The following is a 14,920-nucleotide window of genomic DNA, read 5'->3' on the forward strand; positions in this document are numbered from 1 at the left end:
GATCGATGTTTCTCTCTCATCGATGTTTCTAACTCTCTATCCCTCTCCCTTCCTCTCTGTAAAAAATCAATAAAATATTTTTTTTTAAAAAAAAAAGAAAAAGAAAAAGAAGAGAACACCTTGGCCATGTAGCTCAGTTGGTTGGAGTGTCGACCCAATAGGCTAAGGTTTCCGGCTTAATCCCCAGTTAGGGTACACACAAGAAGCAACCGATGAATGCATAAAGAAGTGGAACAACAAAGCAATGTTTCTCTCTCTCTCTCCCCTCCACCCTTTCTCTCTCTCTCTCTCTCTCTCTCTCTCTCTCAAATCAATAAATAAAAAAGTTAAACCCTAGCTGGTTAGGCTCAGTGGAAAGAGCGTCGGCCTGCGAACTGAAGGGTCCCGGGTTTGATTCCAGTCAAGGGCACATTCCTGGGTTGCAGGCAGTAGAGGGCGTGCAAGAGGCAGCCAATCAATGATTCTCATCACTGATGTTTCTATCTTTCCCACTCCCTTTTTCTCTGAAATAAAAAAAAATTTTTTTTAAGTTAATCCCTGGCTAGTGTGGCTTAGTTGAATGAGCCTCGTCCTGGGCACCAAAAGGTTGTCAGCTCTATTCCTGGTCAGGGCACATGCCCAAGTCGTGGGTTGGGTCTCCAGGGTGCTTATGGGGAGCTGGGGGCCTGGACTCCAGGGTCTGAGGGAGGAGGGGGTCTGGACTCCTGGGTCTGAGGGAGGAGGGGCTGGGGGCCTGGACTCCTGGGTCTGAGGGAGGAGGGGCTGGGGGCCTGGACTCCAGGGTCTGAGGGAGGAGGGGGTCTGGACTCCTGGGTCTGAGGGAGGAGGGCGTCTGGATTCCTGGTCTGAGGGAGGAGGGACTGGGGGCCAGAATCACATGTCCTTCTGGTAAAGGTGATGTTTGTTTTTCATATCAATGCCTCTCTCTCTCTTTTCCTTTCTCAAAAAAAAAAAAAAAATCAAATAATAAATATATATTTTTTTAATATATTTTATTGATTTTTTACAGAGAGGAAGGGAGAGGGATAGAGAGTTAGAAACATCGATGAGAGAGAAACATCGATCAGCTGCCTCCTGCACACCCCCCACTGGGGATATGCCCGCAACCCAGGTACATGCCCTTGACCGGAATCGAACCTGGGACCTTTCAGTCCGCAGGCCAACGCTCTATCCACTGAGCCAAACCGGTTTCGGCAATAATAAATATTTTAAAATAATTTTTAAAAAGAACCAACAAAACATAACACAAATCTTTAATCACTAAAACTGTGTGGAATTGGGCCAGGACCCAATCCACAGCTCTTGGAGGGGCCACATGCAGACAGGACTGTCTATATGTCTTTCCCTGCTGTGTCTCCAGGGCCTAGTAGCGTCTCAAAAAATGCATGTGAGAGGAAGGTATAGCAATTATCACAGGGCAGGTCTGTCCTCGCGGGTCCCAGCCAACCTGGGCACTGACTTCCTGTGGACAGCAGTGACCTATGGGCACCAGCCTCCCCTCTGCCACACGCGCATTGGCCAGCTCCACATGATGGATGGCACATTTAAAGTGTCAGCCCACGACCAGGACACTGCTAGAGGCTGCTGCTGGTTACCTGTGTCCATGGCTTGTCATTTTACAGATGAGAGAGAAGGGCCTCAGTGAAGGACAGTCTCTAAGTCTGTTGTTCTGATCGTTTATTGTTATTATTTACCTCTTTATTCCCTCTAACCCGGTTAGGGCTGCCTATGTATCACAGGTACTCCGTAAGTGTTGGCTGCACTGAAAGAGTCCCTTCATCTTGGTCCCTGAGGTCTCAGAAAAGCAACCACATCAAAGAGAATACACTTGGCTTTTTTCTTTTTATTGATAAGAAATCAGGCGAAAGTTGAGAGCAGGATGCTGAGAGCTGCTAGGAAGTGGGAGGGTGGGGGTGGTCAGGGAGCCGAGGGGTTGCTGGGGTCTGGAGGATGCCCTCTCCTGTGATTGGGGCCCAGCTGTTACTCTTCTCCCTTCAGCATATACAAGACCTGGTCAGTAAAAATCCCTGCATAAGTGGTCACAGCTGCCGTGCTTTCGCTGTACACGTCCCTGTGGAGAAAGGACAGAGAGTCTGAGAAGGGATGGGGCTGGGGGCCCGGACTCCTGGGTCTGAGGGAGGAGGGGCTGGGGGCCCGGACTCCTGGGTCTGAGGGAGGAGGGGCTGGGGTCTGCACTCCTGGGTCTGAGGGAGGAGGGGCTGGGGGCCTGGACTCCTGGGTCTGAGGGAGGAGGGGCTGGGGGCCCGGACTCATGGGTCTGAGGGAAGAGGGGCTGGGGGCCCGGACTCCTGGGTCTGAGGGAGGAGGGGCTGGGGGCCTGGACTCCTGGGTCTGAGGGAGGAGGGGCTGGGGGCCCGGACTCCTGGGTCTGAGGGAGGAGGGGCTGGCGGCCCGGACTCCTGGGTCTGAGGGAGGAGGGGCTGGGGTCTGCACTCCTGGGTCTGAGGGAGGAGGTCTGGGGGCCCGGACTCCTGGGTCTGAGGGAGGAGGGGCGGGGGGCCCGGACTCCTGGGTCTGAGGGAGGAGGGGCTGGGGGCCCGGACTCCTGGGTCTGAGGGAGGAGGGGCTGGGGGCCTGGACTCCTGGGTCTGAGGGAGGAGGGGCTGGGGGCCCGGACTCCTGGGTCTGAGGGAGTAGGGGCTGGGGGCCTGGACTCCTGGGTCTGAAGGAGGAGGGGCTGGGGGCCAGAATCACATGTCCTTCAGGTAAAGGTGGCTGCAACCCAAGCTCCTGGAATCCTAGGTAGGACAGGGCTGGGTTCTCAGACTCTCAGGTTCTGATGGGGTTGGGGGGTGGGGACTGAGATACTTGGGCCTTGAAAGAGCGTAGGTTTGAACTAGACCCCTGAGTCTGAGGGAGGAGGGGCCGGGGCTGGGACTCCTGGTGTCTGGGCGGGGGGGGGGGGGGGGGGGGGGGGGGGGGGTACCTGATCTTCTTATCCATGGAGGGCAGGTAGGTCTTCCTGTACAGGTCCTGGGCGGCGGTTTTGGCTGTATCCCAGTAACCAAGAAGTGATTCCTGCATCTGGGAGAACAGCGTGGCACTGGCGGCCTCATCTTGCCGGGGCGTAGGGGCCCCCTGGACCTCTGCAGGGGAGAGTGGGTTAGGAGAGCTGATGGGCCTGCAGCAGAGGGGAGTGGGCAGGGAAGGGGGGTGCAGGGCCAAGGCCAGACTAGAACTGTGATGGGAAGATGCTTAGGGCACATCCCCCTCCCGCAGACCCGCCTCCCCTGCCGACCACACTCACCAAATCCCAATACCAGGAGGATGAGAAACAGAGCCAGGAGGTATCGGGTGCCCATGGCGTCAGGAGTGCTGGAACGCTGAGGAGAGGGTGGGGCAGGCCACTGGAGGCATCTATTCCTGGGGTCCCCGCCCTCAAAGGGGGGCTGAGCTCCCTCTCCCTTCCCCCGCCCCCCCTTCACACCCAAGTCAAGCTCCTCGTGGGTTGGCTTGCGCCTCCCTGTCTAACATCCTGTGACTCTACTCCTGATTTTAACATCGTAATTCTCACACCCATTCATTCACTCAAGAAGCATTTCTTGAGCATCTATCACGTGTCAGGCACAGCTCCGGACCTGGCCGTGAGCACAGCCAGGGCCAGCCCTTAGGAAGCGGACAGGAGAGAGAATGCAATGAGCAGGTATCAAATGAGGAAAATACCGTGTGTTCCCTGGAGACACCTGCTCTGGGGGGAAGGCTGCGCTGGAGCCTGGGGACGCCTCCGCTGATGCAGCCTGCAGGGCCTTGGGCCGGGGCTCAGCTAAGGACCACCGTTTGGCTGAGCTTTGTCTGCCACCCTGCTCTCCCCCTTCGCTCCCTCAGCCTGTGTCGCTGTGAAGAGGTGGAGAGCTGGCCCAGGAGGGGTGCCCGCCTGGACCAAGGTCCACAATCCTAAATTCCGTGTTTCTAACCCAGGAATCTAACACCCTGACTTTATTTTTTTGGTTAATCCTCACCGGTGGACATTTTTCCATTGATTTTTAGAGAGAATGGAAGGGAGGGGGAGAGACACAGAGAGAGAGAAACATCGATGTGAGAGAGACACATCGATGGGTTGCCTCCTGCATGCGCCCCGACCAGGGCCAGGGATCCAGCCTGCAACCGGGGTACGTGCCCTTGACTGGAATCGAACCCGGGACCCTTCAGTCGGAGGACGGACGCTCTATCCAGTGAGCCAAACCGGTAGGGCCCTCCTGACTTTTGAACAATCTTTGCTCCCTCCCCGCTGACCACCTCCCCCATCTCGGTCCCTCTCTTACCAGATTCTGGCGGGAGGTCCTCACCAGCCCAGCTCCCAAAGGCTTTATAGCTCCTGGGATCCACCTCCCCTCCACCGGGCTGCCTAGGCCAAAGTCCAGGCCAACAGAGCCACAGAGGGGGTGGGGTTGGGCCATAAGGGCAGCCACATCCCCTGAGGTCAAGCCCCCCTCTGAAAATTCTACCCCTGAGAGTGACAGGCCGCGTGGGGGCTGTGGAGGGGTTGGGGGCCTTGGGCGCCCCCCCCGGGAGTGGGATCTGGGGTCTTCATCGCATGGGACGTGGAGGCAGAGCTCTGAATGAGGGGTGTCTGTGGGGACCTGTGAACCCACCTCCTCTCCAGCTTCCACCCTACACCCCAAACGGAGGAGCCGGAAGTCTCCACCCCACACAAGCCCGAAGCCGGTCTGAGGACTGAGGGTGGGCACCCCCCTGACTCCTTCCCCTAGGCCACTCCTCCCCCCCCGCCCCCGCGCACGCACTGACTACCCCTCCCTTTTGGGGGGGTCACTTCCTCATTAACTGGGGGGGGGTGCTTGGAGTGGGCTCATCTCTGGCCTCATGGAGAACAGACTGGGACAGGGACACAGACAAGAATGTCTTTATTGTGGAGGCTGTGAACGCTTTAACCCCGGTCCCTCTCCCCACAGAGAAGTTGGGGGCACAGGTTGTGGGCCTTGTTCAGGAGGTTGTCCTTGGAGCTTCGGAGCCAGGCCTGGGCGCGGGGACCCAGGTCCTTTAGGTGGTCCTCATAGTAGGTCTGCACAAAGCCCTGGACGGCTGGGGGGACCCTGTGGGAGAGGGGATGTCACAGTTGAGACCCCAGCTACCCCCAACACGTTGCCTCATTCACCTCCTCCTCCCTCAGACCCAGGGGTCCAGGCCCCCAGCCCCTCCTCCCTCAGACCCAGGGGTCCAGCCCCCAACCCCTCCTCCCTCAGACCCAGGGGTCCAGGCCCCCAGCCCCTCCTCCCTCAGACCCAGGCGTCCAGGCCCCCAGCCCCTCCTCCCTCACACCCAGGGGTCCAGGCCCAGCCCCTCCTCCCTCAGACCCAGGCGTCCAGGCCCCCAGCCCCTCCTCCCTCACACCCAGGGGTCCAGGCCCAGCCCCTCCTCCCTCAGACCCAGGGGTCCAGCCCCCAGCCCCTCTCGTGTTTACTCACTGGAACCACTGCCACGTGTCTCTGGTCTTTGTCACCAGCGGCCCCACCAGCCCCTTCACCTTCTCGCGCACCAGGTTCCAGGAACTACTTGCCAGGCCGGGCGGGGGGGTCGGGGGGCTCGGGGTGCCTGCATGCACTCCTCGCTGGCATTCTGGGGGTGACAGGGGCGCCTTGGGTAGGCTGGGATCCCAGAACCCTGCTCCCTCCCTGCCCGCTGTCGCTGTCACTCCTGGTGGCCCAGGGGCAGCCCTTCGCCAGGTCTGCTGGCCTTCACCCCCTTATATGTCCCACTCTCTCGCCGCTGCCCTCCTGCAGCCATTGGTCACCTCCCTTCCCCCCTGTGCCCGCGGCCCCTCCTGTCACCCCTCTGTCTGCCTGTGGTTCTCTCCCTCGCCCGTCCCCCCACCTCTCCGACCCCGGTGTCTGTCCTGGTGCCTCCTTCACCACGGATCTTGCTGCCCCTCCGTTCTCCCGTGACCCCCATACCGAACTCCCTCCAGGGCACAGGAGGCCGGTGCCCCGGGGACGGAGCCGGCAGGGCTGTGCTGTCCTGGTGGGCGCTGCCCTCCCTTGCCCCCCGCAAAGCCTCACCCACAGAGCAGCCACCACACAGCTGCACATGTACACGCGTGTACAGAGGCACCCATGTGACGGGCCGTGTGCCCTCGGCCAGTGACTGACCCTCTTCCAGACTCAGTTTCCCTTTCTGTGGCATGGGCTGATGACAGGACCCACCTCACGGGTTACCGTGGGATTCAGAACGAACTCGTGTCAGGCACTCGCACCGGCGCCTTGCACACTGAGGCGCTGTATACGTGTTAAAACGGTACGTGCACGAGCACACCCAGGTGGACTCGCTCCGGTGCTCACACACACCCTCACACGTGGACACACTCAAAGCTTTTGCATGAAGACCCCACAAAGGCACACGTGCGCGCGTAGGCATACACACGCATGCTCACAGAGACGCACACGTTCACCAGGACTGCACATTCATGCTTACACACACATGCATGACCCCTGGCATGTGTTCCAACCCCACATACACACTTCACACACAACTGCCGCTGACACACACTCGCCAAGAGCATGCATGTCTACAAACTGCACTGCACGTCACAGTCACACTCATCCCCTGCCGCTGCGGGGTCCCCAAAGCCCCCCACCCACAACTTCTCACCCACAACACAGGCCAGGACCACAGCGCAGAGGCCGAGGGCGGCTAGGGCCCGGGGCCTGAGTCCAGGGAGCAGCATTTCTGGGGGCTCTGTCTCTCTGTGCTCAGTGATCCGGGCTGGGGGAGGGGAGGCTGCACCGCACACAGCCCTCCCCCCCTGCCTCCCACGCCCCTTGGCAGGGACTTCAGAGAGAGGGACCTACATGGCCGTGACAATCAGAGGCTACGCCCGCCCCCGCTGGCCTCCCTCCTGCCTGCCTTCCCAGCTCCTGGCAAGAGAGGGGAAGGCAGAACATTCGTTGGCCTTTGGTGCTGAACCAGGTTCAAACCCTGGCTCCACCCATGTGACTTCATGGGCCAGTCACCAGTTCTGGCCTCAGTTTCCTGCTCTGTAAAATGGGCCCACAATCCATGCTTCAGGCAGGACATTAACTCAAGGAGATGATACAAGGAAAGGTGCTAACACAGAGCCTGGCCATGAATGTGGTCATAGATCATAGCTGTGTACGATTATTTCTTTCTTCTCTAACATCTCTTGGCTATAGGGCCAGACACACCCTCACCACGTGGCCTGGGCAAATACATCCCCTTCTCTGGGCCTCAGTGTTTTCATCTGTAAAATGGGGGTGGTAATAAGCACCTGCCATGCAGAGTCCATGTGAAGGCTGGGTGAGGCCCGGCAGGGAAGGCTCCAGATGCGTGTAGTAGGAGGTTGTCGGCATCAGGTTGGTGCCCAACGCTAGACAGAAAGAAAATGAGCCTATTTTGCCCTGGCCGGGTAGCTCAGTTGATGAGCGCGTCATACTGATACTCCAAGGTTGTGGGTTCGATCCCAGGTCAGGGCACATACAAGAATCAACCAATGAATATAAATAAGTGGAACAACATATTGATGTTTCTCTCTCTCTCTCTCAAAACAAAGACAACATAAAACAGAAAATTATTTTATTTTTTCTTTTATTTTTTCAAAATCTTTATTGTTGAAAGTATTACATATGCCCCCCTCCCCGTTGACCCCTCTAGCCCACCCCCATCCTCTACCCCAGGCCTTCACCACCCTATTGTCTGTGTCGATGGATTTTATATATCTATATCTATATCTATATCTATATCTATATCTATATCTATATCTATCTATATCTATATCTATATCTATATGAAAATTATTTTTAAAAAGAAGTCCTCGGTCTAGGGTTGCCAGATAAAATGCAGGACTCCCGGTGATGTGGGCATTTCAGATAAATGACGCATTTTACTTCCAGTGTAAGTATGTCCCATTCAGCATTTGGGAATTATACTAAAAATGATCTGTTGTTTATCTGAAATTCAGGTCTCACGGGGCGTCCTGTGTTTGTAGGAGGAAATCTGGCAACCCCAGCTGGGGCCCAGCCTGAACACCCGCACAGGGGGTCATGGACCACCCACCCAGGGAGACTGTTCACGCACAGCGCCGAGGGCCGTGCCAGGTACGCCGCAGAGATGCTGGGGCCCTGTCAGCTGTTGTTTATGAAGCTTGTGTTTCCCGGAGCACCAGGCGCTTGGGCAGGGCTTTAGCGCATTAACTCGCTGACGTAACTCACAGCGGCCCTAGGAAGTGGGCCTCTGTATCATTCCCATTTCGCAGATGGGGAAACGGAGGCTGCCGGGTGGGAGTGCGGGGAAGGCCACTTACCCACGCACAGCTCCTCACCCGGACACCTCAGGCTACCTCGCCAAGCCAGAGCGCCCGCTGCCCCACCTCCCCGCCTGAACCCCAGAGGCCAAGAGGGAGGTCGCTGACCCCTGCCCCAGCTCCAAGGTCAGCTGGACTGTTTGCTGTTTGCTTCTTGCAATGTTTGCCCACCTCGGGGCCAGGAACAGGCTGAACGTCGTTCAGGGTGGACCTCAGAGGCAGCTCGAAAACAACCGGGCAGGAGGGGGGCGTGTTGGGGGCAGAGAGGTCCTGAGGAAGGTGTGGGGGGGTGATTTGCAAGCGGTCGGCAGGCCTGCAGACCCCAGTGTGTGTGTGTCGGCCCCAAGTTTGAGGCTCTATTCCAAAGCAGTGAGCCCTGGCCCGTGTGGCTCAGTTGGTTGGTGTGTTGTCCCCATGTCCCCATGCACCAAAAGGTTGCAGGTTCGATCCTCTGTCAGGGTATGTATGGGAGGCAACAGATTGATATTTCTCTCCCACATGTCTCTCTCTCTCTCTCTCTCTCTCTCTCTCTCTCTCTAAGCTTGTCCTTGGGTGAGGATTTTTAAAAAAGAAGAAAAGAGATTGATTGGCTCTAAACTGCTAGAGAAATGGCCAAGTAAAAATTAGTACTTGTTCAATTAAAGGGGTACAAAATATACTCTTTTTAAAAAAAAATTTAAATTCTTTATTGTTTAAAGTATTTTCCCCCCATTGACCGCTCCCCAGCCACCCCCACCCCCCGGCACATGCCCTCACTCTCTACTGTCTGTGTCCGTGGGTTAGGTCTATGTGCACACACACACAAGTCCTTTGGTTGATCTCTTACCTGCCCTCCCCCCTCCCCTGCCTTCCCTCTGAGGTGGGACGGTCTGCTCGATGCTTCTCTGGATTTGTTTTTGTTCATCAGTTTATGTTGTTCAGAATATACTCAAACCCACTGGCCAACCATAGCGCAATGCCTCACCCGGTTGTTATCTAATGAGGGATGAGGCAGGGTGACTCGGGGAAGAGGGAGGGGGACTGAGGGAGAATGTGGCCCTGGGACCCCCCCCTCCCCCCCTGCGGGCTGTGGCGGCGACTTTAACCGACTGTGTCTCACTCCGCTTCTTCCTCTGTACGTCGGGGTCGGCGAGAGCCTACCTAGAGGGGTTTTGTAAAAATTTAATGCTTCGTGTTTTTGTTTTGTTTTTCCAGATTTAGCACATTTGTTTCACCAAATATTATTATTATTATTATTTTTAATTTTTTATTGATTAAGTTATTACATATGTGTCCTTATCCCCACTCACCAAATATTATGGAGCCCCTGCACTATGCCCTGTCCTGGGGACATGGTGGTGACGAACAGCCTTGGCCCTGTCCTCCGGGGGCTCACAGTCCAGTGGGGGAGACGGCCATCACCAGACGGTGACAACCAGACTGGGCAGGGTTGGGATATAGGGGTTTGACTCAGCCAAGGGGTGAAGGAGGACTTCCTGGAGGAGGGGACATCAACCCCGAGACTTGGAGGGTGGAGATGGGGTGGGTCTCTTTCAGGGCCCTAGCCCAGGTCCTAACCTTGCTCTCTTCCAGGCCCCCCTTCATTACCCATGGAAAGTGTAATAAACACCTACTGTGTGCATGGGGACGACCCACCCCAGGTCCTTATCTTGGGCAGCCCACCCGGGAAGAGCTGTATGCCCCAGGCTGGGGTGCTGTCCAGGTCTCCACTTCCTGGCTGTGTGACCTTGCACAAGGGTCTTCGCCTCTCGGGACTTCAGAGTCCTCCTGGGAGCCATAGGGCCCAGCTCCCAAGGTTCGTGTGCAGATTCTCTTGAGATCACAAAGTCCCAAGCCCTCGGCACGGGGAAGGTGCCATATATTTCAGTTCTCTTTTTCCAAGGTGCAACCCCCACCCTGCCCCAAAGCCCTGCCCCAGAGGAAAGAAACACTCAGATTTCTCTATAGGATTTTTATTGGTGGTGGTGGTGGGAGGGAATGTGGGGCATAATGGAGGAAGTCCTCTGCACAGGGGGCCGGTGCGGGGGAAATGTTAGAGCCCCCTCCAGGGGCGCAGCCACACAAGAAAGGGGCAGCCCTCCTGGTGTTCAGGAGAATGGATTTTTTATTGACTCCTTAGCTTTATGGAATTTACCCGAAATCCATTTCCTGTAAGGAGAGACAGGGTGGGGGTGGGGGATGGAGGAGGGTGGGAGAGGGGGAGTGTCACTTTGTCTTGCCTCTCCTGAGATGCCCAAATCCCGCCGAGGGGTCCCCCACCCCAGCCCCTGTGGGATGGGGAAGAGCCCTGGGCTGAGTGGCCCAATTTCTGTGCCTCAGTTTCCCAGATGCACCAGAGCTCCTTAAAGTCAGAACACTTTGCCGTGGCCTGGCTTTCACGGCCTGACATCTCTTGATTCTTGTGTGTGTCCTGACCCGGGACCGAACCCCCAACCATGGCGTACCCGGGGGACGTTCTACCAACTGAGCTACCCAACCAGGGCTAGACCTCAATATAAAGTGTTATCTCTTCAGAAAAGACCCCGTCACCAAGTCTGCAAAATCCCCTCCCCAGTCCTTGATTGTTTACACACACCCGGCTTATGTCTCAATGCTCGGCTTTGTCTGCGCGGATTCTGGGAATTCACTGGTTTCCTTCGTTCTCCAACCCTCACCCTGCCCCCAGAAGGTCAGAGCTCTGTGGGCTGGGACGCTATTATTCCCCCCACTGGACGAGTTCCTGGCACTCAGCAGATGCTCAATGAATATTTGCTCATGAATAAATGATTCTCACCAAAAGGAGCAATGCTGGTTCAACGCTGTGTTGAGCATTTACAATGTGCCAGGCGGTATGCAAGGGTCCCCTCAGAACCAGCCATTTTGCAGATGAGGAAACTGGGGCTCATGCTCACACAGGGAGTAGCGCGTCTTTGCCAGCCTGTGGCCCCAGATCTGTCCAACCCCCAAGCTTGGATCCTTCACCGCCACCCAGCACCATCTCTCCAGTGTGGCTGGATGGGAGAGTCAGGGAGCCCATCCCCCAAGTCTGAGCGCCCTGAGATCCAGCTGTGTGACCGCAGGGATTTTGTCGGTTTTCTCAGTCTGTTAATTCATACTCCCCTTCCCTCCGCCCTTCCCCCGTCCTCCCATGCCCTGGGAAGGGTCCTAACCAGGCGTCAGACTTTTTGACTGTTTCAATGACTTTCTGGACCTGGTCCTTCATGGTGTCCCAAGGTTTCTGCAGGTTGCCCAGGATGTCTGAGTCGGCCTGGGCCGGAGCTGGGCCTGCCCAGAAGAGAAGCAGGAGAGCAACAACTTCAGTACTGGGCGCCCTTCGGATGAGCTTCCCGGGGTGGAAAAGGAGACCCTTGGATGTGGTTCTTGGGGATCATGGTGTTAGGATGGGAGGGGAGGGTCCTGGAGGGACCAGGTGGTGTTCAAGCTGCGGAGTATTGCCGCCTGCTGAGAGGACCCCCCCCAGAGCCCACCTGGCCGGGTAGTAGTGGGGGTGACCAATGGGCAATAGGGGAACCAGGGCCCAGGAGGGGCCCCCAAGCTCTCAAGGGTCCTCTACGCCTGGATCCCAGGCCCAGGGCAGCTTCATGCTCCCCAATCCTGAGCCCCAGATTCTCCCATCCCACCCACTTTTACCTTCCAAAACCATCAACAGAGCCACCGCCAAGACCGAGAGCGACAGCAGGAGCTTCATGGCTGGGCCGGAGGGCACTCTGGAGGGAGAGGCGGGGTGGGGTGATCTGTGGCGCCCCTCCCCCTCCCCTGAGGTTCCCCCAAACCTTTTGCTTGTGCTCTTGGTGTGTGGAGGGTCCCTCTGGGGCACCAAGCACCAACCTGAATCAGTTGCTGGACAGCAGGGGTAGCAGGTCGCAGGCTGGCCTGGCCTTTATGGTCCCTGGAGAGGGCGGGGCAGGTTCCCTCCCCCTGCGCCTCCCCTGGTGCCTGCCTCTCTGTGCCAAACACCTTTCCCTCTTACATCCCAGGCTGGTGGGGATGGGCGCCAGGTGGGACACAGGCAAGTCCCTTGGCCCGAAGCTTCCCGCTGTTCATTACCTTTCCCTCCAAATCTCCCTGAGTGCGGGGCCTCCGCGGGCTTCCTGCCCCTCCCCTCCTGCTTCACACAGTCTCCCAGCGTCCGGAGGTCTCTCAGGAACGGGTTACTTAGTCACCCCACTCCCATGGTGCCCCAGGCCACCTCTCCCATCCCCTCCCTCTTCTTAGCCTCTTTAGCTCTAACAACTTTTAAAAATATATATATATTTTATTGATTTTAGAGAGGAAAGGAGAGGGAGAAAGAGATAGAAACATCAATGGTAAGAGAGAATCACCAATTGGCTGCCTCCTGCATGCCCCCTACTGGGGATCAAGCCTGCAACCCAGGCATGTGCCCTTGGCTAGAATCGAACCCGGGACCCTTCAATCTGCAGGCCGACGCTCTATCCATTGAGCCAAACCAGCTAGGGCTCTAACAACTCTCGTTCTATGTCTGTGGGGTCCACCCATGCCCCCTCCATTCACACTAGCCCGGTGGTTCCCATGCCCCACCTAAGCATCTCTAAAATCCTGATTGCCACCCCCCCAACATGACATATAATTCTCATTATTCAAAAAGTGAGCTCCTATTTACGTGGAGGAAGCCTAAAAGGCCAGTAACTTGGTCTAAACAAGCTTCCAAAGAACATGGCATCCACGAAAGAGAAAAATAAAAGGACGAAAGGACAGTTGAAGGATTGAGGAAGAAATCACTAAGAAATTGTTTTAAATAATAATAATAATATGAAGGGAGATGAAAAAATAGCAAATAAAGTTTCAAAACATACAATAGAGAACTGAAATGCATAAATATGTCACAATACATATTTATATGAGGCCCCTAGAACCATAAGAAATGCAAAAAATTCACTGTTAATAACTCATTCTCGAATTGCCCCCCTTAAAAATCAAATTGCCCCCCTGTGGGGCCTGTGCCCCACGTTGGGAACCACTGCTCTAGCCCTTTAAGCTTCGCATCTGACATATTTCAGGCCTCCCCGGGGTCTTTTTTTTTTTTTTTTTTTTTTTATTGATTTCAGAGAGTAAGGGAGAGGGAGAGGGAGAGAGAAATATTAATGATGAGAGAGAATCATGGATTGGCTGCCTCCTGCACGTCCCACACTGGGGATCGAGCCCACAACCCAGGCATGTGCCCTTGACCGGAATCGAACCCGGGACCCTTCAGCCCGCAGGCTGACGCTCTGTCCACTGAGCCAAACTGGCTAGGGCCTCCCTGGGGTCTTAACTTCACAGTCCCCAACCCCCCTTTGGGGGCCAGGTCTTTTCAGCCTGTCTAAACCACGCAGCCCCCTCTGCAAGGCTCCCAGGGCCCCCATCATCCCGCCAGGCGCCACGCCCTTGCATTGCCACACCACCTCCAGGCCGCCAGGGGCCCCTGGAGACACTCCGCTGCTCTTCTTCAGCCTCACAGGCCCCTCCTGGCACCAAGCCCCGGCGCCTCTCCCCCCTCCCCCCCCAGCTCTACATCTGTCCCCCAGGGCTGAAGTCCAGTGCTTCTTCCCTTCTTCTCAGCTGCCTCTGACCGTCAGTGACCCCTGGCAGCTCAGGGGAGGGTGGCCTCGGGCCCCAGACTCTAGGTTGGCTGGCCTTGTGCCCCCACAACCACGTGTCAGCCTGGGGGTGAGGGGGCTGGTTGTGAAAGGGACACAGAGACCGGATCCTGGCAAGATTGCAACACCCCTCCGGCCAGCTCAGCAGCTTCCAGCCTCTGTCAGCCCCGAGCCGAGCTGTCTTCCCAGGCACCTGCTTTCCTCGTGAGCCAGCGTTCCCCAGACACCCACCCAAAGGCCTGCTCCCTCCGTATCCGGCCCCACGAGAGTAGAACAACTTTGCATGTTCAGTCTCATCCTCACCTCAACAATAGGGGCATTCGGTTACAGGTGGGGAAACGGAGGACCAGCCAAGAACATTCAAAGACGCAGTGAGGGGCAAATGTGGGGGTGCTCGTCTCCCCCCTTCCCGACTCCAGGCTGTCTCTCCAGATCCCTGCTGGGGTCAGCCTCTGCCCGCAGTGCCCGTAGCACCCCCTGCCAGCCTTGTTCCCCGAAGCTCCTTCCCAGCCCTTGTCCCACCTCTTTTTTAAAAAATATGTTTTCATTGATTTTTTAAAAAATATTTTTTATTGACTTCAGAGAGGAAGGGAGAGATAGAAACATCAATGAGAATCATTGATTGGCTGCCTCCTGCACACCCCCTACTGGGGATTGAGCCCGCAACCTAGGCATATGCCGTTGACAGGAACCGAACCCGGGACCCTTCAGTCCGCAGGCCGATGCCCTATCCACTGAGCCAAACCGGCTAGGACTGTTTTTATTGATCTTAAAGAGAGAGGAAGGGAGAGGGATAGAGACAGAAATATATTGGTGGCCCCCCTCCAGCGATGGAGCCCGCCCTGATCAGGAATTGATTCGCGACCTCTCGGTTCCTGGGTGGACACTCACTGAACCACACCAGCTGGGCTCTCGCACCTCTTAGAACTGCCTGGGGCTGCAGTGAGTCGGGACCCCTCCCTGCTCAGGCGTCTTCATGCATGAGAACTCAGAATTGGTCTCCGCAGATGGGAGACTGATGTGTCCTCCC

The 14,920-nt window shown here is 56.5% G+C and overlaps 3 protein-coding genes across 4 annotated transcripts; all 3 read right to left on the reverse strand.

Annotated features, from left to right (window-relative positions):
- Positions 1-1,818: 1,818 nt before the first annotated feature.
- Positions 1,819-4,638, reverse strand: APOC2 (apolipoprotein C2). 2 transcript variants are annotated; one of them, XM_036346218.1, is made up of 4 exons: positions 4,614-4,638; positions 3,269-3,344; positions 2,948-3,107; positions 1,819-2,071 (listed from the first exon to the last, which is right to left on the reverse strand). In XM_036346218.1, exons 2-4 carry the CDS (start codon positions 3,321-3,323, stop codon positions 1,981-1,983), a joined length of 306 nt encoding a protein of 101 aa, XP_036202111.1. In that variant the 5' UTR covers positions 3,324-3,344; positions 4,614-4,638; the 3' UTR covers positions 1,819-1,980. The 2 variants fall into 2 exon arrangements, with proteins under 2 accessions (XP_036202111.1, XP_036202110.1); XM_036346217.1 differs by lacking the exon at positions 4,614-4,638 and adding an exon at positions 4,284-4,376.
- A 228-nt stretch (positions 4,639-4,866) lies between these two features.
- On the reverse strand, positions 4,867-6,827 carry APOC4 (apolipoprotein C4). The gene is made up of 3 exons (XM_036346467.1): positions 6,625-6,827; positions 5,445-5,595; positions 4,867-5,072 (listed from the first exon to the last, which is right to left on the reverse strand). Exons 1-3 carry the CDS (start codon positions 6,698-6,700, stop codon positions 4,907-4,909), a joined length of 393 nt encoding a protein of 130 aa, XP_036202360.1. The 5' UTR covers positions 6,701-6,827; the 3' UTR covers positions 4,867-4,906.
- Positions 6,828-10,229: 3,402 nt separating this feature from the next.
- Positions 10,230-12,179, reverse strand: LOC118674474 (apolipoprotein C-I-like). Its single transcript, XM_036346331.1, has 4 exons — positions 12,122-12,179; positions 11,924-12,000; positions 11,443-11,557; positions 10,230-10,441 (listed from the first exon to the last, which is right to left on the reverse strand). Exons 2-4 carry the CDS (start codon positions 11,979-11,981, stop codon positions 10,381-10,383), a joined length of 234 nt encoding a protein of 77 aa, XP_036202224.1. The 5' UTR covers positions 11,982-12,000; positions 12,122-12,179; the 3' UTR covers positions 10,230-10,380.
- Positions 12,180-14,920: the final 2,741 nt, after the last annotated feature.

This window comes from Myotis myotis, unplaced genomic scaffold (genome assembly GCF_014108235.1).
Source record: "Myotis myotis isolate mMyoMyo1 unplaced genomic scaffold, mMyoMyo1.p scaffold_m19_p_19, whole genome shotgun sequence".
Classification (NCBI taxonomy): domain Eukaryota; kingdom Metazoa; phylum Chordata; class Mammalia; order Chiroptera; family Vespertilionidae; genus Myotis; species Myotis myotis.

What these genes read in the sequence shown, in the direction of transcription:
- APOC2 (XM_036346218.1), bottom strand. Translation starts at nt 3,323, where the DNA reads ATGGGCACCCGATACCTCCTGGCTCTGTTTCTCATCCTCCTGGTATTG. An exon ending in CCTCCTGGTATTGGGATTTG is followed by an intron (nt 3,108 to 3,268) that starts GTGAGTGTGGTC and finishes TCTCCCCTGCAG; the next exon opens with AGGTCCAGGGGGCCCCTACG. An exon ending in TCCATGGATAAGAAGATCAG is followed by an intron (nt 2,072 to 2,947) that starts GTACCCCCCCCC and finishes CTTTCTCCACAG; the next exon opens with GGACGTGTACAGCGAAAGCA.
- APOC4 (XM_036346467.1), bottom strand. Translation starts at nt 6,700, where the DNA reads ATGCTGCTCCCTGGACTCAGGCCCCGGGCCCTAGCCGCCCTCGGCCTC. An exon ending in GGTCCTGGCCTGTGTTGTGG is followed by an intron (nt 5,596 to 6,624) that starts GTGAGAAGTTGT and finishes TGTCACCCCCAG; the next exon opens with AATGCCAGCGAGGAGTGCAT. An exon ending in GACACGTGGCAGTGGTTCCA is followed by an intron (nt 5,073 to 5,444) that starts GTGAGTAAACAC and finishes CCTCTCCCACAG; the next exon opens with GGTCCCCCCAGCCGTCCAGG.
- LOC118674474 (XM_036346331.1), bottom strand. Translation starts at nt 11,981, where the DNA reads ATGAAGCTCCTGCTGTCGCTCTCGGTCTTGGCGGTGGCTCTGTTGATG. An exon ending in TCTGTTGATGGTTTTGGAAG is followed by an intron (nt 11,558 to 11,923) that starts GTAAAAGTGGGT and finishes TCTTCTGGGCAG; the next exon opens with GCCCAGCTCCGGCCCAGGCC. An exon ending in GTCAAAAAGTCTGACGCCTG is followed by an intron (nt 10,442 to 11,442) that starts GTTAGGACCCTT and finishes CTCTCCTTACAG; the next exon opens with GAAATGGATTTCGGGTAAAT.